The 23,232-nt window shown below is 49.3% G+C and overlaps 1 protein-coding gene across 2 annotated transcripts in view; it reads right to left on the bottom strand.

The window, feature by feature from the left end:
- Window positions 1-23,232, bottom strand: part of LOC142582935 (beta-1,3-galactosyltransferase 5-like) — a 229,183-nt gene that overhangs the window by 164,226 nt on the left and 41,725 nt on the right. For both annotated transcript variants that reach the window (XM_075693081.1, XM_075693080.1), the window contains exon 2: window positions 1,169-1,374. In XM_075693081.1, coding sequence (XP_075549196.1) covers window positions 1,169-1,374 — 206 coding nt within the window. The remainder of the gene's footprint in view (window positions 1-1,168; window positions 1,375-23,232) is intronic.

Genomic DNA, 23,232 nt, shown 5'->3' with positions numbered 1-23,232 from the left:
GGGACGCGTTTGCGTGGCTGCCGGCGGCACGGGCGTCTGGCGCGGAGCCGTGTGGCATTCGGAAGCTGGCAAACCGCGCGTGGCTCGATGTGCTATACCTGCCGAGAATGAGTGATTGCGTGCCCGCATGTCTTGTCTACAAACGGGCGTTAGACTTTTGGGGTTATTTATTACTGCCGAATGTTGTCAAGCACACCGTACTCGCAATGATATTGAGAGGGTTCTTTTCTTCGTTTAGAAATGCGCCAGGTAAAGAACAACTTCCCGAAGAGCTTTTCTATCTTTTGAGCTGTATTTGCGGTGTTTAATGTGCTTCAAATAATCAGTAAAAAGAACAGCGCGAGTTTATGATGAGATAAACAGTGCTTAACATGTAGAGCGATTCCGTTGTATGAGAAAACGCCCGATAAATAGAAATTCAGTTATTTCACTAGAGTTTAGCATCTTTCGTGACACAGCGCCTGCATTTCGCAAGCAAAAAAAAACATGACGAAAGAAATAAGGAAAGAAAGAAACAAGTCCGCGACGCCATGCTCACGCTTTTCGCTTTCGTGTCTTGATGACACAAAATATAGAAAGATTGAAGGGCTTCTTTTTTTCCTGTCTTTTCTTTCGGATGGGTTATTTATCCTAAATGCGCAGAATAAGTTTTTGCGTAAAGCATGGAAAATATACTACGTTTCGTGGAAAGAGTAGCAACTATCACCAGTGTTTTTCAGCACAAATAAGGAAAAGATCAGGAAAGGAAAGGTATAACGACATAACTATTATACGGAACCAAAGCAGAACTTCAGCCTCGCAGCTTACTCAATGGCAGCCTTTGTTAAAAGTGTATGGGCTCGTTCACTGCTTTAACATGTGTGTTGATTGGCTGCTTGCCGTGCTTTCCCGTGGCGCTCTAAGCCCTTCGGACCATTGGATGATTAGTACGAGAGTTATTTTCATTCTCCAGGGCACTGAAACGTTTGACACACCACATGTAGGAAAAGGGCGCTCACGGGCAACGTAGACCGCACACTTTCGACAAAGGCTGTACGGGGCGCACTCGAAGGTCGCATGCCCTTACTAACCTCTAGCATAAACGACTGAGTTGCAATAATGCTTCTAGCAAACTTCCCGCGATACCTAAAAGCCCGTTTGTATACGGTCGCGGCGGAATACTACTCACGTCGACCCTGATGCCGTCCACAGGAAAGAACTGCCCGGGCGGTCGGTCGGAAGGCACGAATCGGAAGAACTCGACGTCGTCGCGGTACCACTTGACCGAGTAGAGCACGTCGCCCTCGAGGTCGTAGGCGCACCTCAGCCGGGCCTCCGTGCCCACAACCACCGTCTGGGGCACCTCCAGCGATAGGATCCGGATGCACCGCACTCCTGCCGGAAAGAGAAAACTGAGCATGTGACGAAACGGACCATATGTAAGCCATTCTCGTGGATTGCGTCGAAACCAAAGGAGACACGTTTTATTTTTTTTTTAAACGAGATGTTTTTTATTCGCATGAATAAAGAAGATGTTTGCACCAACAGGTGGTGCAGCTACTCCCTTTCATGGGAGAAAGACGTGAATACGCCCCACAACATCGCAAAGGCAAGAAAAAGGGGCATTTTGAAATGATATTTCATACATGAATGCATGAAACTTCACCACAGCAAAATACAGCTTAAAATGGCGCAAACACTACAAATACAGCACAGAGGCACCAAACGTCAAAACAGAGAGAAGCGCACTACCCACAAACAAAAAGACTACAGCTTAGAAAATGATTACTTAAGCATATAAGAAGAGGTGTTCGAGTAGTAAAATTTCCGAATCAACTCAAATGCAAATACTACCGAATCGAACAACGAATATAGTGTGATTTCTACAGAAAGTGAAATACAAAGCATACGAGTTGACCATTTGGTGCAATAACTTTATTTAATTGAATTCTGAGGTCTTATGTGCCAAAATCATGATTTGATTATGAGGCATGCCGTAGTGGGCAACTCCGGATTAATTTGTAGCACCAGTGGATCTTTAACGCGCACCCAATGCAGGGGGCACCAAAAAATAAAAAAAAAATAAATAACTGATGCCTATGTATTGTAGGAGCTTGTAAACGCGCGACAACTGCTTTCAGTTGTATGGATCACCCCAACAACGGAAGTAAGGAAACAAACGAACAGCACGTCACCAGATGAACGTACAGTGTTGTGTTTACTGAAGAAAAGTATGATATTACAGCACCCCGCACACTGTTTTAAAGGGAAGCACTCATGGGGAAACTGGCCAAATAAAAAATTCAAAGAACAAATTCCTGCATAGGTGGCCTAGAAGTCAGGCTTTCTTATTGAACGACTGGAAATTATTGAACACAAATTATTTATCCCTATGCATTCCATCAGGCACTGGTCTCTCTGCGCAGCCACAGCAGTTCTCTTTCCCCGAAATACTTTGCAACAGTCCTTACTTCAGTCGTTCTCGCTCCCTCGCGGCTTCAATGTTCGAATAAAAGAATAGTCGACAAGTTGAAAGAATAAGTTCCCAAATTAAATAAGAGTCGAAGGGCAGAGACTATCCGACTCGTATTTGAAATCTCAAATATTGGCACACACCTATACTTCTATGTTCTGCGCACGAGACCAAGAGTAGCAGTGAGCTGGGATAGCGTAACATATTGTGTAAGGAGGGCGCTAGTTAACGCATAGCTTCAATGTTCATAAATATACTTAATGAAATTGCGAAATGGCGACATGAAAAGCCGCATACGAACTTCTTGCACTGGACGTATGAGGCTACCGTTAAGTTAAAAGACTTCCTGTGGTGGTTCTGAATTCCTCGACTTTGGCATACGGTGCGAAGTCACAAGGCAGTATGCAATTAATTTTTAACCACTAGCATAAACCCACTTGAACGGTTCCCAGAATTTTGTGGACTTCATTTGCCAAATTATCAAATGCTGAATTCTCCGTTAACGTAGCAACTTATTTACGTACAGCAGAGCTCATGCGCTGAATGACGCCGAAAAGAAGGTGTTCCGTAGCCAAATTCGCAAAGCTTTTTGTTCGTAAGTGTTCTTTGTTGTGGCCGGCCGCCTTCAGTAATCATATGTCCAGCATCAGGCCTACGAATATTTCTAATGCAAGAGCTGTTTATCAACAGGAGCCCCTGTTCTCACGCATGCGGAGAACCAGTTTAAGTTCTTCGAGCTGGATTGTCTTGCGACAGATGTGTCGTCGTCTGCTGAATTCGGAAAATATTTCTGCGTATTCGTATTACTCAGCACAAACTTCGCCATTATATGCCTGTAAAACAAGAAGCAACGGTCTAACGTAAAATGAGTCGTTGTCTTGCATCGTTGTATGCTACTTTTTAAAACTCATTGTTAACTGCTGCGTATTGTGTTTCTCGCCTGTTTGATCGCAGCACATCCTTCTGCGCTGAATTTTAGACAAGAACGGAAGAAACGGACAGCGTGACGCACAAGAGAGTAATATTGAAAAAAAAAAGATAATAAAAGAAAGAAAAAGAAAGCATGAGTTTGAGTGCTTTTATTGCGCAAGACTTAATCACGCCTTTCGAGTGCGCTTGAACTACACGAAGTTCCAGCTCGCGAAGCTTTTGTACAATGGTAGCAAGGAGGAAATAGTCGCGCCCAGTGAGCGTCTGACGCGCAATCGATTAATCAATACTGGATATGAAGTGACTCATGTATTATGTTGCGATGTATTCTGGCATACGTTTACAATAATATTGCGCATCTCTCGCACCGTATATATTTTTGCCGTCGCCATGGCGCGCCGAAGAAGAAAGGTCGGTCAAAAGGGTGGGCGGTTGCCCAGCGTCAGTGGCGCTTCGATCGCCTCCGGGCCGCTTAAAGCGCGGCGTCTGGGAGAGAAATGAAGAATAACGAATGAACCGCTTGGGTAGCAGGTGGGGAGCTTTGGCATAATTGATAATGAAGGGGGCACGATGAAGGGCGTTCGCTCCAGGTCGGATCAGCACAATGTCTGACACCCGTATCGATGCTGTTTTCGCGCTTACACTGGTAGCCAGCAGGTGTCCTCAGATTGTTGTAACTGTGCCATAAGTACTCGGACGCACCTTACCCTGTTTCGGATCGGACTGCTGGTACGATCTGTTGGGAACTCGGCGCTGACGCCCGTGGTTGTACCTGGGTCGCAAGCCCCAAGGGTAGCGTTGGCCTGGCGGCCTGGGGTACAACTGGAAGCATCCGAAGGTCCCGGCAAAGCATGAGTCGACTGGTAACAACGAAACAACTTGTTTATTTTAACATCGCAAAGAGTTGGTGGTCAGGTTTGACCGAAGTAGAGAGACGGGAGAGCACTTCACTCAACTGAAGAAATCGGAGCCCCTCCTTTTGGCGTCCGGGGGCAGCTGTTTTTATACTCTCGCAGTTGAGGGCAAGAAGGAACCCCTCAAAAGACGAGCACGTGAATGTACAATGGGCTAATGGTGACGCACACTGTCGTGGCGCTGCGCACGATCTCGTAGCACCCTGTCGTGGCGCTGCGCACGATCTCGTAGCACCTGGTCGTGGCGCTGCCGGTCGGACACAATGACTGTAACGAGAAGATGGTCCCTGCTTTGGCATCGCCTGTTTCGGGCACAATGACTGGAACGAGATCCCTGCTTTGGCATCGCCTGTTTCGGGCCCAATAACTGGAATGAGATCCCTGCTTTGGCATCGCCTGTTTCGGGCACAATGACTGGAATGCGAGGAGGATCCCTAGGCGGTCGCATCGCCGCAGACGCGCCTGGAAACACCTGGCGATGAGTGTTGCGGCGACGACGATCGGGCCAAAATGTCTGCCGCCCCGCCGCAGTCGCGCCGGCAAAACCACGTGTCGCAGGCGAAACGCAACAGACCGCCCCGCCGGGGGAAGGAGATCCCGATGGACAGGGGACTGCATCCGCTGTCCGGAGGGATGTCGCTCGATGATGCTCATAACCGAAGTCGGGCGTCCCTCGACGTTTCTTGAGCGCAGCGCACAGAGAAGGCCTCGTTCTCTTGTTCAGGTTCGCACGGGACACTGCAAAGTGACTTCGGGAGAGTTCACATTTTTGTTCTCGTTCCCGGCAAGCGTTAGAACTACGCTGAAACTCAACCGCTCAGTCAGCAAGCACGGCACAACCCTCACTAAGCCCTGCCAGGCTCTTTCCCCTTTTTATACCACTGCCTAGTTCCTTACAGTAGTCTAGCATCACTCAGAACGCGTCCACAAATTGAAAAATTGCACTAGAAAGCATATCATCACTTTGAAACACTAAACAAAAGCAATATGTTAAAAAAAATCCTGCCTCAGGAAGAAAAACATCAGTAACAAACAATTTTGAGGCTGATTCCTACGTTAGGGGCTTCGACTTAAGCCATCGGCGTTACCGTTGAGACTCCCCTTTTTGTAACGCACCTCAAAGGAATATTGTTGTAAAGCGAGGCTCCAGCGCAGGAGGCGGCCATTTTTGGGAGAGATGGTCTGCAGCCATTGGAGAGGGCAGTGATCCGTCTCAATGATAAACCTCGAGCCGGCTAGATAGCATGACAATTTCTGAACGGCCCACACGAGACATGCACACTCTTTCTCGGTGGCGCTATACGCCTGCTCACGACTGGTCAGCTTACGACTAGCATACAGGACGGGGTGTTCTACTTCTCCATTTTCCCGTTGGCACAGTACAACGCCCATGCCTCGCTCACTAGCATCGCACTGAACAATGAACCCTTTTGTATAGTCTGGCGATCGTAGCACAGGCTGGCTTGTTAGGGCACTCTTTAGGGCGCTAAAAGCTCTTTCCTTTGTCTCGTCCCAGACGACTGTTTGAGGCTCTGTCTTTCTTAGAGCATCCGTCAGGGGAGCCGCGATATCAGAGTACCTAGGGATGTACCTCTGATAGTAGCCGGCGACACCCAAGAACGACCGAATATCGGTCTTGGTGCGCGGTTGCGGAAAGTCTCGCACAGCGGCCACTTTTATTTCAGAGGGGCGGCGACGACCCTGACCAATCACGTGACCGAGGTAGACAACCTCGGCCTGTGCTATCTGGCACTTAGGAGCCTTGACTGTCAAGCCCGCTTCGCGCAGGCGGGTTAGCACTGCCCGCAAGTGTGCCATATGCTCAGACCAGGATGCGGAGAATATCGCTACGTCGTCTAGATACGGTAAAGCGAATTCTCGCTGTCCCCGCAACACTTTATCCATGAGGCTTGAAAAACAGTATGGCGCGTTCTTCAAACCAAAACTCAACACTTTAGGACGGAATGTTCCCATTGGTGAAATGAACGCCGCATACCTACTAGCCTCTTCTGTAAGTGGAACCTGCCAATAACCCCTGACAAGATCTAGGGTGGAAATAAACTGAGCGCTACTAACTTTCTCAAGGCGCTCCTCGATGTTAGGGATCGGATAAATTTGATCCTTAGTGATGGAATTAAGCCTGCGGTAGTCGACGCAAGGACGAGGTTCCTTGCCCGGTACCTCAACTAAAATCAAAGGGGAGGTATAATCACTCTCACCTGCCTCAATAACACCGAGCTGTAGCATTTTCTTTACCTCAGCCTCCATAATATCGCTCTGGCGGGGTGACACCCGATACGCCTTGGATCGTACTGGCTCTGTGGAGGTAAGTTCTATATCATGAGTAAGTACAGAAGTCCTACCAGGCCTCTCAGAGAACAGACCTTGAAACTCTTGTAATAGCTGGTGTAGTTCGGTTTTCTGCTCAGGCGACAGCGGTGCTTTACTGATAAGGTCACTAATGACTTGACCGGTGTCTTCCCTGTTCGTCACTGAGCCTAGTCCCGGAAGCTCGACCGGAAGCTCTTCAGGAACGTTTATCATCATGCACACCACTGCTTCCCTTTGTCTATAAGGTTTGAGCAGATTACAGTGGTAAACTTGCTGTGCTTTCCGCTTTCCTGGCAGACTTACCACGTAGTTAACGTCCGACAGTTTCTGAACAATTCGTGCTGGGCCCTCCCACTGCACGTCTAGTTTGTTGTTTAGCGATGTGCGCAATATCATGACCTCATCGCCAACCTCAAAACGACGGGCCCTGGCTGTCCGATCATAATAAACCTTGGCCCTCTGCTGGGCCTTTGCCATTGCTTCACCTGACAACTCCTGTGCCCTTCTTAAGCGTTCGAGGAGCTTAAGCACGTACTCCACCACGACTGGGTCGTCGCCCCTACCTTCCCATGATTCTCGAAGCATGCGAAGCGGAGATCGAAGCGAGCGACCGTACACCAGTTCAGCTGGCGAAAACCCCGTAGCCGCATGCGGCGCGGTCCTTAAAGCAAACATCACCCCAGGCAGACACAGCTCCCAGTCAGTTCGATGTTCAAAACACAACGCTCTCAACACGCGCTTCATGACGGAGTGGAGCTTCTCAACGGAATTCGACTGTGGGTGGTACACTGAGCTGTGTAACAGCTTTACCCCACACCTTTCGAGAAAAGTTGTCGTCAAAGCGCTAGTAAACACTGTGCCCTGATCTGATTGAATTTCTGCAGGAAAACCCACTCGCGCAAATATGGACAGTAGTGCATTAACTATCTCAACTGAGCTGAGTTCTTTAAGCGGCACTGCTTCAGGGAACTTTGTCGCTGGGCAGATCACAGTCAAAATGTGTCTGTACCCCGTGGCTGTTACCGGCAGAGGTCCCACTGTATCAATAACGAGCCGTCTAAAAGGCTCCGTAATGATAGGTACCAATTTCAACGGCGCCCTCGATTTGTCCCCTGGTTTGCCCACCCGCTGACAAGTGTCACATGTCCTCACGAAATGGTCTGCGTCCCGAAAACACCCTGGCCAATAGTACTCTTGCAAGAGTCGGTCCTTAGTTTTCTTAACTCCTAGGTGTCCGGACCACGAACCCCCATGTGACAAGCGCAACAGATCCTGACGATAGCATTGAGGCACGACCAGCTGATCGAACTCCACTCCTCGGCGGTCTAGATACTTCCGGTACAGGACTCCACCTCTTTCCACAAAACGCGCAGTTTTCCTGGCGATACCTTCTTTGACATTGCAGCGCACGTTTTCCAGGCTGCCATCCTTTTTTTGCTCGGCTATCAAAGCCGTCCGGCTGACTTTTAGCAACCTATCAAGTCCGTCTGACGTAGGCGCGATGAGCAAATCAGTAGATAGCTCTTCTAACTTTCCCGCGTCGGGATTTTCCTCTCCAGTATCTGGCGCCTTCAACGCTACAGACTCAATTTTATTCTGTTCGGGCGTGCTCTGAATATCAGCTTGCTGCGCCTCTGACCCTTTTTCGTTGTTTGATAACGTCGGCCCCGCAACTACCGCCTTTGCAGCGAGCTCCCGAACCTTCGATCTGGTTAAGGCCTGAACACTAGCTTCACCAAACAAAAGCCCCTTCTCGCGCAGGAGGTGATCGGACCTGTTTGAAAATAGGTACGGGTACTGGGGTGGCAGCATAGATGACACTGCCGCCTCTGTCTCAAGCGCTCCGAAAGGTCCTTCAATAAGCACCCTTGCTACTGGCAGACACACGCTATGAGCTTCCACGGCTTGCTTGATCCACGCGCACTCGCCCGTGAACATATGGGGTTCTACGTAAGATGGGTGAACTACATCCATCGTAGCTGCGGAATCGCGAAGCACTCGGCACTCTTTCCCGTTCACGAGGAGGTCTCGCATGTAAGGCTCGAGAAGCTTCATGTTCTCGTCAGTGCTGCTTATTGAAAAAAACACAACTTTTGGTGTTGTTTCCGGACACTGCGCCGAAAAGTGACCTGGCTTCTGGCACGTATAACAAACGCCCGCTCGCCTCATCTCGAACCGCTTTCTGCGTTCGGCTTCGGCTGCCGTCTCTTTACGTTTGGTCGGACTGCTTTCGCTCGCATCCGCACTACGCGTGTCCCCCTTTAATCTCATGGGTGTGAACTTCGGCCTCTCAAACTTCGAGCCAAATTCACCCTTTTGACCGTCCTTAGCTCCGCGAGCTCGACGCGTCACAAACTCCTCGGCTAGCTCAGCGGCTTTAGCCACCGTACAAACGTCTGGCCTATCCAAGACCCAGTATCGCACGTTCTCAGGTAACCGACTATAAAACTGTTCTAGCCCGAAACACTGCAGAACTTTATCGTGGTCACCAAACGCTTTCTCTTCTTTGAGCCACTCCTGCATGTTCGACATAAGCCTATACGCAAACTCTGTATATGACTCACTTCTGCCTTTCTCATTTTCCCGAAACTTCCGACGGAACGCCTCCGCAGACAGCCGGTACTTTTTTAGCAGACTCGATTTTACTTTGTCGAAATCCTCTGCTTCCTCTCTATCCAAGCGAGCGACTACGTCGGCCGCCTCGCCGGGTAACAAAGTGAGCAAGCGCTGTGGCCACGTTTCCCGAGAGAACCCCTGCTTCTCGCACGTTCGCTCAAAGTTAACCAGGAACAAACCAATGTCCTCTCCAAGCTTAAACGGCCGCATCAGGTCAGTCATTTTGAACAATACGCGTTCTCCTGCACCGTGTGCCTGACTTCCATTACGAGCGCGTTCCATCTCTATCTCGAGACGCTTCATTTCCAAAGCGTGTTCGCGCTCTTCTTTTTCTTTCTGCTCTTTAAGTTCGCGCTCCTGTTTCTCTTTTTGCTCTTTAAGTTCGCGCTCATATTTCTCTTTTTGCTCTTTAAGTTCGCGCTCATGTTTCTCTTTTTGCTCTTTAAGTTCGCGCTCCTGTCTTTTTGACCTCTCCTCAATAGTCTCAAGGCATTCCGACAGCTCGTCATCCTCAGCCTCTAACTCAAGAATAGCCTTTAGCAGTTCAGGTTTTCTTAGTTTGTCTGAGACATCCAGACCCAACTCTCTTGCAAGCTCCAACAATTTCGGTTTGCGCAACGACTTCAAATCCATGGCTGCTCTGAATGCTGCTTTCTCTACTGCTTACTATTGTCTTGCCGCAAACTAACCCGGCAGCAACGACAACCACAATTACCAGCTCTGTTTCTGACACTAACAAAAGCCTGGCAAAGCTCAGAAGAAGAAAGTCCCGCACTCACCTAACCTCGCAGGCAGGAATTCCACGCAGTCGTTCCGCTGCAGGCAACCAGTCGTCACACAGGGCTCGTTGCACTGCTCCCGGATCGTCGTTGAGCTGCTCAGCATACTGTCAACTGCATCTCTTTGCTGCTGGCCTCCGTTGTCGCGATCTCGCCGCTGGCAGACCGTTGTTTGAAGTCGTAGGCGATCTCACCGCTGGCAACCAGATGTTTGGATCCGACCGCTGGTACGATCTGTTGGGAACTCGGCGCTGACGCCCGTGGTTGTACCTGGGTCGCAAGCCCCAAGGGTAGCGTTGGCCTGGCGGCCTGGGGTACAACTGGAAGCATCCGAAGGTCCCGGCAAAGCATGAGTCGACTGGTAACAACGAAACAACTTGTTTATTTTAACATCGCAAAGAGTTGGTGGTCAGGTTTGACCGAAGTAGAGAGACGGGAGAGCACTTCACTCAACTGAAGAAATCGGAGCCCCTCCTTTTGGCGTCCGGGGGCAGCTGTTTTTATACTCTCGCAGTTGAGGGCAAGAAGGAACCCCTCAAAAGACGAGCACGTGAATGTACAATGGGCTAATGGTGACGCACACTGTCGTGGCGCTGCGCACGATCTCGTAGCACCCTGTCGTGGCGCTGCGCACGATCTCGTAGCACCTGGTCGTGGCGCTGCCGGTCGGACACAATGACTGTAACGAGAAGATGGTCCCTGCTTTGGCATCGCCTGTTTCGGGCACAATGACTGGAACGAGATCCCTGCTTTGGCATCGCCTGTTTCGGGCCCAATAACTGGAATGAGATCCCTGCTTTGGCATCGCCTGTTTCGGGCACAATGACTGGAATGCGAGGAGGATCCCTAGGCGGTCGCATCGCCGCAGACGCGCCTGGAAACACCTGGCGATGAGTGTTGCGGCGACGACGATCGGGCCAAAATGTCTGCCGCCCCGCCGCAGTCGCGCCGGCAAAACCACGTGTCGCAGGCGAAACGCAACAACCCGTTGCAGCACTGAGAGCGAGAGATAGACAAAAAATGTTTTCATCATTCGGACCTTGCGGTGCTTGTTTAGTCTTCGATTCGGATATTTTAAAATATGCATTGCTCTCACAGTTTATCACCGCAGCGAAGTATAGCCCGCAATCTGTCCTCGCTTATGTTTTACAAACCCGTAAAAAAAGAATAAAATGTGGCATCTTGCTACTATTTGTTGCGTTTACAAGGATGTCCCTTGTTTTTTTTTTTATAATACTTTAACGATATGGGGGAGAATAAAAAAATTCAAAAACCTGACTGGACATGAATGAAAGACTGGAAAGCCCGGAGAAGTAGAAGCGATTGTTTTTAAGCTTTCGAGTGTTTTTCATTAATATTAAACGGTAGTTTGAGGGTCCCTTAGCGCACCCTTGGCACGGCACTCGAGCGCTCTTGTATTCTGCCTCGATTGGGAGGCGGTCGCCTAGATTCTGAATCGAACCCGCGACTTCAGGCTCGGCAGCGAAACGCCACTGCCACTGAGACAGCGCTGCCGGCCAAAACCCTTTAAGTCCAACGGTTCTCAACGAGCGAGGCGTAGGGAACCTGCTTCGCTTGCGAAAGTTTTCTTCGCGTGGTTTCGTTTCTTATCGGCACAAAGGTCACTGGACATCGCTGAGCCGAAGGCGTGGCGGATTCTGCAGCCGGCGGACAAGACCTTGAGAACGACGTGAGCTCGTCGCGTGACAAAGGCTCGCGGGGTTCCTCTCCGTTGCCAGGAAACGCCATCTTGAAGGTGCCTTTCTTGCTTCTATTTCTTCGCCTTCCTACATTGAATAACAGTCCAGTAGTCGCTGTGTGGATGGCGCTGCAGTATTATTTCACACCAGAGACACCTCCGCAACACTTAGCCTGCTTACGTCCGACGATCGGTATCGCCCCGTGGACCCCGCCTGATCGCTCTTCCTTTCCCAATCTCACAAGCCACCAAAGCGAATCGAGGAATAGAACAGGCGCAGAAAAGAAAACGTGGAAAGGACTGATAGCAAAGCCGAAATAGCAGCGGCGATGGCGTTGAGATGTATCTGATCGCAGCTTACTGAAAGCCGACTGTCTTTTGTCCCTCCCCAGCCATCGCTCCCGCTTTCTGAAGAAAATGGGAATTACTCCCCCTGTCCCTCCTCCCCCCTTCATAAATGATCTTTTGCTCACTGTCATCGTGCCTTCCGGCTGTACGGAGACTTACGTGGTACAAGTCAAAGCTCGCGGGGCTATAGATTTGGCGTGGGGAGAATAAACGCCAAGTCGGACCTTATGGACCGCGAAACGCCGTTATTTTGCCCCATTGCGAACGGAGAGGCGGGAAAGTCGCGAACGATGCTTGGAAATAAGAAGAGGCCTGCGCAGCGAAAGAGAGACCTTACCGCGTCAGTGCAGCGGTTGTGTTAGCGCCAGCCACAGCTGTATTTCAGCTACCATGGCGTGATGCCGTGAGTATACTATGTCGCAGGTCCAGTTGCCAGCCGCATTAGGCGCACTTAAGAGGCGAAGCATAAAGAAAAAAAGGAAGAAGGAAAGAAAGAAACGCCAGTGCAGGGAGATTTAGCAGCTGGTTATGAAACGTCATATGTTCAAAAGTGATCCGTAATACTGCACTACGGAGTCACTAGTAGCCAACTGCGCGGTTGCGCGACTTTATTGCGAAATTATTATTGTCGTCACGATGCTCTTGCTACACCAATTAGCGACACGCTAACAATAGGCCCTTCTCTACAAATAAAACGTCTATGCGAATAAGCCATTAACTTAATAAGGTCACCAAAGTGTGGTGTGCTCAGCATGACAAATAGTGATATAGTGGAATTAAATAGCTGAGTACAACGGTCATCATGAACTCACAAAAAAAGAATTTCCGCTTGGCAGTGCGTACAACAAAAGGCGTTCGCAATAGGGTAGAGATGAATTAGTATAGAGAGAGAGAAAGGGAGAAAGAGAGAGAAAGAATTGCTTCACACTTTTATGAACAGGAGTTATTCAGAAACCCGACAACGCATTAAAGTTGTGCTAAACATGACTTTCAACTTGAGCTGTATACTAAATTACGTTTTAAGAATACCGAGAAAGTGGTACAGCAACCGATGATTTGGCAACGTATGAAATATGAAACAGCACACACACACACACACCAAAAAAAGGAAATCGTCTTTGGTGATGCTTTATTGAAGCTCTTCCACAATATTTGTGTGACGTAAAGGGCTTTGTCTCTTTTCTCTCTACTGCCTGTTATTGTTTAGTTCAGTGCGTATTGGTAAATAACGAAGGCAATGCATTTTCATTGAACTGAAAGCTGGATCTAAGAAATTTTGAGAAGCTTGCTTTTTCAATGCTCAAGCTCTGTAAATGCTATAAAATAGCTTGGATGCCATGATTAAACACGTGCTTAGGGTGCCTCGGTTTGTCAGCTTACTGAAAGAAAGGAAATCAGTAAAAGAAAATGTTGCTTCTATTTTCTCCACTAGATAAACAATATTGCTACGAAGAGGAAGCCCGATGCACAAGTGTATTTACAACTATTTACATGGTGAAAAAGTTACATGGGGAAAAGCTAAACGCGCAGGCTGGTAAAAAAGTTGGAGGCTTATCAAGGTTAAGCCCAGTGGATGCGAAGCATCCTCTGGGCTTAACCTTAGCGTATCCTTAGCATTTGGAGGCATCTTGACCGCATACACGCCCGGCGCAAAGACGCTGGCGCGGTTGCGGGCACAGAGACTGACGCGACGGCGGGCGCGCGCCGCTTCATCCCTGGCGTGACGTCACATATCACGTGATGCAGTGATGGTGGCGCCGCCGCGTCGCGCGCGACGGCGCGAACCGCAGCGTGGAGGCCTCCGCCGGGCGACGTCCGACGGCGCGATATGAGGCCCCATCTGCAGCCGGTGTGACGTCATCACGTGACGTCACATCATGTGATCTCACTTCAGGGTCAATGGTGGCCACCGCCGGGAGGCGACCGACGGCGCGATATGAGGCCCCATCTGCAGCCGGTGTGACGTCATCACGTGACGTCATGTCACGTGACCCCACTTCAGGGTCAATGGTGGCCACCGCCGGGCGTCGCGCGAAGGCCCGAAACCTACGTTAATATGCTTCGCATAAAAGGTCGGAGCTCTGGGAGACAGTCTACCACTTCCTCTTCGTCTCCCTCCTGCGCGGACGGTCCTGTCCAAAGGCTCTCGGGGGCTGGAGCGCTGTCCCGGCGCTTCTTGTAATGATAGCGCACTAGATTATCCCTACGGTTTTAAACGGGACATGTGGACGACGTCAATTCGTAGTTGGTATGAGGACGGCGTGTCTTCAACACGGGCAATTTCCTAATTTAATTGACCCAATCTTTGCGATACGCGGTAGGGCCCGGTATAGCGTGACAGCAGTTTTACGGACAGACCGACATGGCGACTTGGAGTCGCCATGTCGGTCTGGAGCTGGCTTGGAGCTGCCAGGGCGCTATTTCTTTTACCCAGCGGGAGTTTATTAAAACGTGCTGCATCGCGCCAACATGTCGCGCTCTCCTACTGTTAGAACAACGCCCGAGGCGTAAGAGTACATCCTTAAGCCTTGCTACCGCTACCTATACTTCGCTCTTCGAGCGAAACTGCCTAATATTGTTATGAGCATCCCGTATTCACATTCCGTTAAAGAAACGCTTCGCTCCGCGAAGAGAAGACGAGACATGCCTCGAGAGATGCTGTCGGCCATTCTGCGGTAACAGCAGCCTGTAAATATTGTAATATACGTTTTCAGCTCTTCCCCATGTGCTTCTGAATCCCCGTGACAATATGGGGGAGCTGCGGGGTTCCAGAAGCGCTGTACAACGGAGCTCCGCAGTGGTCGTCGAGTAGGGATCATCATGATGACAGATGAGACCACGACCACGCCTGTGCCGGGCAGTAGGACGCCTGCACCAGCCACGACAACAACGTCAATGATCGTCCTTATGCATCTTAACGACTCCGGGACGTTCAGCGCTATGGATGAAGCTGACATCGAAGATTGGATTGCCGATTATGAACGCATCAGTGAGGTCAATCGTTGGGACCCAACGCTGAAGCTGGCGAACGTGCTGTTTTATCTGAAAGGAACGGCAAAGTTATGGCTCGCGAACCACGAGGCGGGGATTGGAGGTTGGGACACTTTCAAAGAAAAACTTAGGTCCTTGTTTGGGAAGCCTAAGGGTCGAAAGGCAGCCGAAACGAAGAAGCTATCCATCCGCGCACGGACGTCCACTGGTCCGAACATATCCTACATTCAGGGTGTCTTAGCCCTTTGCCGAGAGTGAGAGTCGAGAGTGACATAGTGGAATCGGACAAAGTTGGTCACATGGTGAAGGGAATCGCAGAGGATGTGTTCAACCTATTACTGTGCCAAAATGGTGCGACCCCGTCGAAAAAATGATTGAAGAATGCCGGTGTTTTTAAGAGGCCAAAAGCCGGCGTATCGCAAGGACTTTCGCTCGGCTGCCGAACACCGCTCCGACGTCATCTTACGAAGACGGACAGGTCTCTCGTCTGCAGTCGTCGCTACCATCGGAACTTACACGAATCGTCCGTCGGGAAATAGAAGCAATTGGTCCTGCTCTTCCCGACACTGACCACGGCGATTGTCGCGTGCCGACCGTTTTCGTAGTCCAGTCCAATGTGAGGGAGGAACTTTTCAAATTGGGTTTCGCTCGCAGTCTACACCCTTGCTCATTTTCGGACACCGGACTTTTGCCCTAGGTCACCACCTCGCCCAAGATCGCCGCCGCAGGAACAACGGTTATATCCTCGCTCTTGGCATCCGGTTGAATGGTGGACGGCAGATGATCAGCCGATTTGTTTCAACTGCCACCGTATCGGTCACGTCACGCGCCATTGCAACAACCGTTGGGAGTCACCATCCACCCGTGATGACACTGCTAGCCGCACCGACAACGATCGCCGTTTTCAGCCCACTGAGCAATACAACAGTGATAGCTATCGCCGCTTCCAGCCCTTTGAGCTGTACAACGTCCATACCACCCCTACGCCGCACAGCCACTCCCCGTCGCCCCGAGGTCACCAGTCCCATTCGCTGTCAACGCGTCGTCCATCATCTCCTTCGCCTCTACGACGACACCCGACATCGCCGCTCAACATGCGACAGGAAACTAAGAAATGTAGCTATTAGAGGTGACACTGCATCTTCGACTTCCACCTCAAATCCTCTTCTCATGTGGCCGACACGACGAAACTTGATCGAATTTGACCTTGACGGCTTAACTGTACCCGCACTCGTCGATTCTTGGGCGCAAATCTCCGTGATGAGTTATAAACTTTGGCACTGCCTCAAGGAAGTACTCACCCCCGCCGCTACTGGTATTATTCGCGTCGCTGATGGACGAAGTCCCACGGTCATGGGAATGTGCACAGTTGGTATCACTGCCGCCGGTCAGCATATATTTGTTTTGTTTACTGCCATCGAGCAATGCCCCGGGACGTCATTCTCGGACTCGATTTCCTGTCGGCGCATGCCGCACTCATTGACAGTGCAACCGGTGTCCTTCGACTTGAGCTTCCTCAACTTGCTGATGTTGTGCCTTCATCATTTTACTGCTTATGCTCTGTCGATTGCGTTCGGTTGTCACCGCAACTGTGTTGCCTTGACGGCGGCATCACCAGTCCTCGATGGCGACTACATAGTATCTCCATTAGTTGACGTGCTGTTGACCCGAAATATTGCCGTGCCACACACCCTTGTGACTGTTGTCGACATTCACTTCCAGTTCCCGCACATCAACTTCAGCATCTCGACCCAAGCGCTGCCGCAAGGCATATAGTGGGCAACGTCTCAGCGCTTGGGGCATGCGACATCACGGCATTGGACCCTGAAACTTGTTCGTCCTTTCTCGCAACCAGCCCGGCGAGTCCAATTCCCGACGAAATTACCAAGATGATTGCCCCTGACCTTCCGACCTTTCAAGCCGCGGTACTCCAGCACCTCTTAGCGAACTACAGGGATATCTTCCACTTCGATGGCCACCCTTTGAGTCAAACGTCTCTCCTAAGTCATCAAATACATACGGGAGATGCTATTCCTATCAGACGGCGACCAATCGTGTGTCCCTATCCGAACGCGAGGTCATGCAACGCGAGGTCGATAAAATCCTCTCCAAAGACGTCATAGAGGCTTCTTTCAGTCCGTGTCGGGCACCTGTCGTCTTGGTCAATAAAAACGATGACACAAGGAGATTTTGCATCGACTATCGTGCCTTAAACAAAATAACGCGCAAGGACGTATATCCACTGCCACTTATCGGTGACACCCTTGACTGTCTTCACGGTGCGAGATACTTCTCAGCCAGTAAACCTGCGCTCGGGTTACTGGCAGATTTCTGTTCACGACTTGGACCAAGAAAAAAGTGACTTTGTCACACAGGATGACCTCTATCAGTTCAAAGTTATGCACTTTGGACTGTGCCATGAACCCGCAACCTTAGAAGGCGTGATGGACTCCCTCCTTTGTGGTTACAAATGGTCCATCTGTCTCTCCCTATCTCGAAACTGGTGTCCACCTGAGAACTCGTTCCAAGTGGACCCGCCTTGCGAACAAATGGGCTGAAATTTGTAAATCGCCATATAGGCCATAAGATAATTAGTTAGAAAGTTAATTAGTGATTTTATGCCATTAGTCCATTATGCATTTCAATGTTTCGTGCTAGTAAAGTCCACCGCTTCGATTAGACCAGCTCATGAACTAGAATGTGCTATCTGCCACAGCCAACGTTTAAAATTTTTGAAAGTGTTTGCTGAATACCCTGTATATTGTTACGTTGTACTCGCATACTTGGATACTCGGATACTTGGGCGGGACCGTGCGCGCAAGAGGTAGACGACGAGGAAGTATTAGACTGTCTCCTGCAACATCGGTGAAGAAACGAAGCGGCGGACATTGCAAAGTTCTGTTTTGAGTAATTACTTCTCACCTCCACCTAATGTTATGAAGTGGGAAGCTGGATGCACAAATGTATTGACAATTATTTCCATGAGAAAATGTTACATGGGGAAAAGCCAATTGCGCGGTTACTGGCGGATTTCGATTAATGAACTCGACCGTGAGAAGACCGCTTTTGTTACACCGGACGGCCTTTACCATTTTAAGTTTATGCCTTTCGGAGTTTATAATGCCCCAGCAACTTTCGAAAGACTGATGGACTCCCTCCTTCGGGTCTATAAGTGGTCCACCTCCTTCTGGTATTTGGACGATATTGTCGTATTTATTCCTGCATTTGAGAGCCACTTCATTCGCTTGGTCGCTATGCTTGAGGTATTTAGAGAGGCTGGCCTTCAACTTAACTCTTCTAAGTGCCATTTTGGACACCGCGAAGTCAAAGTTCTTGGCCACCTTATCAGTGATGCCGGTATATGTCCTGATCCTGATAAGATTCACGCAGTGCAGAACTTTCCTGTATCCTGCTCACCAAAGATGTGCCCAGCTTTGTGGGCTTATGCTACTATTTTGGTCGGTTTGTTAAAAATTTTGCAGATATCACTTGGCCACTGACTGACCTTCTTAAGAAGGACACTAAGTTCTTTTGGGGCCGCGAACAAGCCGATGCTTTCGACACTCTAATCCGCTTGTTAACAACGCCTCTGATATTAGGCCACTTTGATCCACCGACACTAACTCATATTTGAAGAGGTAGCTTAGCGCAAATAAACCCACGGACACAAGGAAGACAGACAAGGACAAGCGCTACTCCAAACAGTTGTGAGTAGCGCTTGTCCTTGTCTGTCTTCCTTGTGTCCGTGGGTTTATTTGCGCTAAGCTACCTCTTCAAATATGGACGACCAACTAGCCCAACAGTCAACTCTTCTAGACACTAACTCAAGTTCACACAGAGGCCAGTGGCTATGGCATAGGTCTGTCCTCGCCCAACAGCAAAATGGAGTCAAGCGCGTCATTGCCTACGCCAGTCGCCTGTTGTCCCCTTCAGCGCACAATTTTTCTATTACCGAGCGCGAGCGCATGGCTCTGGTGTGGGCAGTGGCTAAATTTCGCACTTACATTTGTGGCCGCCCATTTTCTTTCATCACGCGCCACCATGCCCTGTGCTGGCTATCGTCAATGAAAGACCCGATTGGCCGCCTTGGTAGCTGGGCCCTCAGACATCAGGAATATTCCTTCGTTGTGATGTACAAGTCCAGCCGCTTACATCTGGACGCCGACTGCTTGTCTCGTCATCCCGTCGATCCTCCTGACAACGACGAACAAGATTCCAGCACTTGCCTTCTGGCCGTTTCTGACTTTCGCGATATCGTTACTGAGCAGCGAAAGGACGACTCTCTCCGGTCGATCACTGAACGCTTGACTTTAGGACAATTAGATCGCTCAATCAGAATGTTTGTGCTCCATGACGACATTCTTCATCGACGCAACAACAGCTTTTATGGACCAGATTTACTGCTAGTTGTCCCTCGTCATCTCCGTTCTACTGTCTTTGCTAAGCTCCATGACGCACCCGCTGCCAGACAGCCTGGCACCTCCCGCACTTACGGCAGAGTTCGATGTCGCTTCATCAGGCCTCAGCACCTTTTTGGTGGCATGCGTGGCTCGCAGTGCCTGCATGGACCACGCATGCGGCCACCGCATGCTGAGCGGTATCGTTCTCACTGGTTGGCCCCATTCCTGAAGTCCCCAGAAAAATGGCTGCCCCTTGCAAAAGCTGACAAATTTTGGCATTTACGAGTGAGGCCATACTGGGAGGTTACGGATTAATTTTGACCATCTGGGGTTCGGTAACGTGCCCACCTAAATCAATGTACACGAGCGTTTTTGTATTCTGTCTGTATCGGAATGTGGCCTCCGCGACCAGACGTCTTAACTCTTGACACTGTGCAAAGTAGCAAGACAACCATAGCCGGTCAGCCTCCGTGGTGAGTTACAATCGACAAAACATACGAGGCTGTTTTGGAGGTATTGACGCCACGTTCCGTCAAGCTGGAAAAAGTACATTCAAATTTCCCTCTCGTAAGTCACTACAAAATGAGGCTTGACCCACAGACGTTCTTCTGCCTCGTTTTTACTGAATGGCTGAACGAATTTGACAATAATGGTCTAGTTCATTTATATTAAAACTTTTTCCCGTGTAAGTAACGAACATAGAGTTTAGAAACTGCTTCCACAGTGCAACACGATTCAGTGTTTGAGTCTATTTAACGAAAGATAGCCTACCCTGTAATCTCGAGGAAGGACGAGCAGCCGCCTTACCTCATCGGCTGGTGGTGAGTGGGAATCAGATGCGTTTGTTTTTGTGATTCATTGTTTTATTTGGGGCTCAGAATTATTAAACTGAGAGCGGCTGGATTTTATTTACATGCATCGCTTTCCTATAGCTCACCACCACAAGCAATGAGCACTCCCTGAGGCGGGCTGCAACAATAATCGACTGTCAGGAGCTAAGGCACATCAAAAGAAATGCAGGGCCATTTTCGAAACGAGTCTTGATGCTATTTGCGTAAACAAATGCCTTCGTTAAGACCCCGCGCAGCGCACGCGTAGAACAGCGAAAGATATCAAACCCTGAGACTTCGCAGCAAGATTGCAGTTTTCCTCTCTGTAGAGATTTACACGGCCGCAATATTTTTCTTTTCTTTCTGCTTCAGCGCCAGAGAGAGGAACTGACCAATAATGCGATTTTCGTTCACTAACTATGCGGCCGGAAGTGCCTTCTTTATCAGCGAGAAACGTAAAAGAACCACAAGATGGCAATAAATGTACGCCATAGACCCACACATCCCATCACCTTCTTTTTTTTTTTAAGAAAACGAAAACAAACCCGGAACGGTTCTTCGATGTGCGTGCGAAATTGTTTTCCACGTGGACATAAAATACGCCTTATTGGATCCGGGCTGCAGCGTTACTGCAGGGCGTAAACTGTGTGCAGTATTCTCGTCTTCTCCGGTAATTTGTACAGAAAAAGAAAGATACCAAGGAATATGCGCTTTGAATGAAGCGGTTCATATTATTAGACGTTAACATCGAACTCTCTCAAGCGAGATTTCTTGTTTCTGCGAGAAAACCGGCGCAGTGGAGTTCAATCTGTGGTACGCGCCCGCGACCAAAAGGCTAAATAGGTTGGCCGTGTCGTTTGCACATGAGTCGCGAATCGATTCACTCTCATTGCTTATGAGAAAACGCGCACGCAAATGAGCACATGCAAATGAGCCGCGCTTGCCCGCTACGTGCACACGTTCAGCAGCCGCCCTTTTTTGCACAAAGTGTTAAAGCGATAGCTGTCTTTGGTGTTCTATGCCATTTTTGCCGTCGTTATGCTGCCTTCGTCACACCGTCATCATCGTGCCGGCTTTGTTGTCGTTGTATATATATATTTGTTTTATTGCGGCGGCCAATAAACAAAACTGATTTGCAGCTTACAGTACTCGCTAAATACCTTCGGCTCTGTATCATTATAGGTACACCTGTTTACATTTAACAATATAAACTGGCAGTGCGGATGAACAAGTTTAAGTTTCAACAGCTTCCATAACCAATCAAGCGTCCGCTGGCGTTACAGAGGTGCCGGGGTGACACGGAGGGCAGCAAATACTTATGCCATAACAGTGTCACCTTAGTGGCTCTAATGGAACCAGTCCAGTGTTTTGGACATGTAAATTTCTGACACTTCGCCCGCCATACATCGCATCACGAAGGCAACTTCCTCATGGCTTAGCCACGTTCTATAGCCAAGTATTATTGCTGCTCATCACGCAACTCTACTGGCAAACTTCGCGCCTACAGCGTGACCATCTTTACCACTGTGTTTCCGACACCCACGAACTGCAAGCCCTCGTCAGCGTTCCAGGCATGAAAATAAAGCCGAGTTGTCATTTGTGGTCCTCCAATGCATGATGCTACAATTCCTGCATGAGAAACAGGTTAAACCCCTTCACATTTACACGGCATGCAGGTCGGCTTTTCTCCGCAAACTTAGCAGATGCCGGGATCATTCCCGCGCGATCCAGCCTTTGAATTTCAAAACATCGCATTTTACGTCACTGATGGCTGCACACTTCACACTCGGTGCTGCTCTGGAATTCATAATTCAGGAACAGTTACAGTCATGGTTAGTCATAGTTTACCTTCTCTGACTCTCTGGCAGCACTCGAGATTTTTACGTTACCATTTCTGTTGCAGCTGCAGTATTCGTCTTATAATTTCTTGGCTCAACTGAAGTCGACAACTACACGTGCCATTCTGGCTGCCTATCGTATGTTTCCCTTACCTTGGTTCTGTTCCTCTCTTTCCTTCGCCTGTCTTTATATTGCGACGTGAACTGAAAACAAACGTCCATTCTTCCAGTTTGTCAGCCTGCGTCTAGCTCGCCTTCTTCCAGCGCCGTGTCCGACTAACGATGTAACAGTTTCATCATGGCTCTATAGTGAACAACTAGTCGCTGACTTAGGTTCCACGTAGTCGTCATCGGCCGTAACATTGCATACTAGTTATTGCCGGGCTATTGCGGCATCTATCGTAACGACCGTGCGGATGAGGCTACCCGACCTACCCACGTCGATATCCATTATATGGCGCTACGACTGCGAAGAACCCATGCAGCTACAAGGTTTCGCTTGATAGCATGCGACACTGCACTGGAACCATAGAACTCGATGGAATTCACGAAAACTCATCTCGACAGCTTGGATCCGTGTGTACAGCTCCATCTTCCGCTTGGGGTATCACGAGCTGAGGAAATACTTCTGGGTCACTTTCGCAAACGTCTATTCCTTCCGCACAGAAATGGCTGGCAGCCCAAAATCCAAAAAAACTTTAGTCGCGAGAGGATGATTGCGCGTCTCCTCTTTGAATGCCCTCCTCCATAGTGTGCACCTAGAAAATAACTCTGAATCGCACTATTTATTTATATATTTATTTACACAGTTCAATCGCCCTTTGTCGGAAGAGAGACTCCAACTTACACTTATTGATGGTCTTGAAGCTCCTAAGTCGACGTGAAACACAGTGGTCATTGCAGAAGCACGAGAGCCTCCAGTCACTGTGATGGAGCGGAGGGAGACATTACGGCCTTCTCTCTATATATTTACTCACCATCAGCGCCACAAGCTATCGGAAGCGCTCCCAATGAGAAATGAATGTAATTTATATTCGCAGCTGGTTAGGTAGGAATGGATTCTTCCCATTTTATTGGGATAAGAAATATATGGACAGTGCCGGC

This window comes from Dermacentor variabilis, chromosome 5 (assembly GCF_050947875.1).
Source record: "Dermacentor variabilis isolate Ectoservices chromosome 5, ASM5094787v1, whole genome shotgun sequence".
In the NCBI taxonomy this organism is placed as follows: domain Eukaryota; kingdom Metazoa; phylum Arthropoda; class Arachnida; order Ixodida; family Ixodidae; genus Dermacentor; species Dermacentor variabilis.
This window is presented reverse-complemented; position numbering and strand designations above follow the sequence as displayed.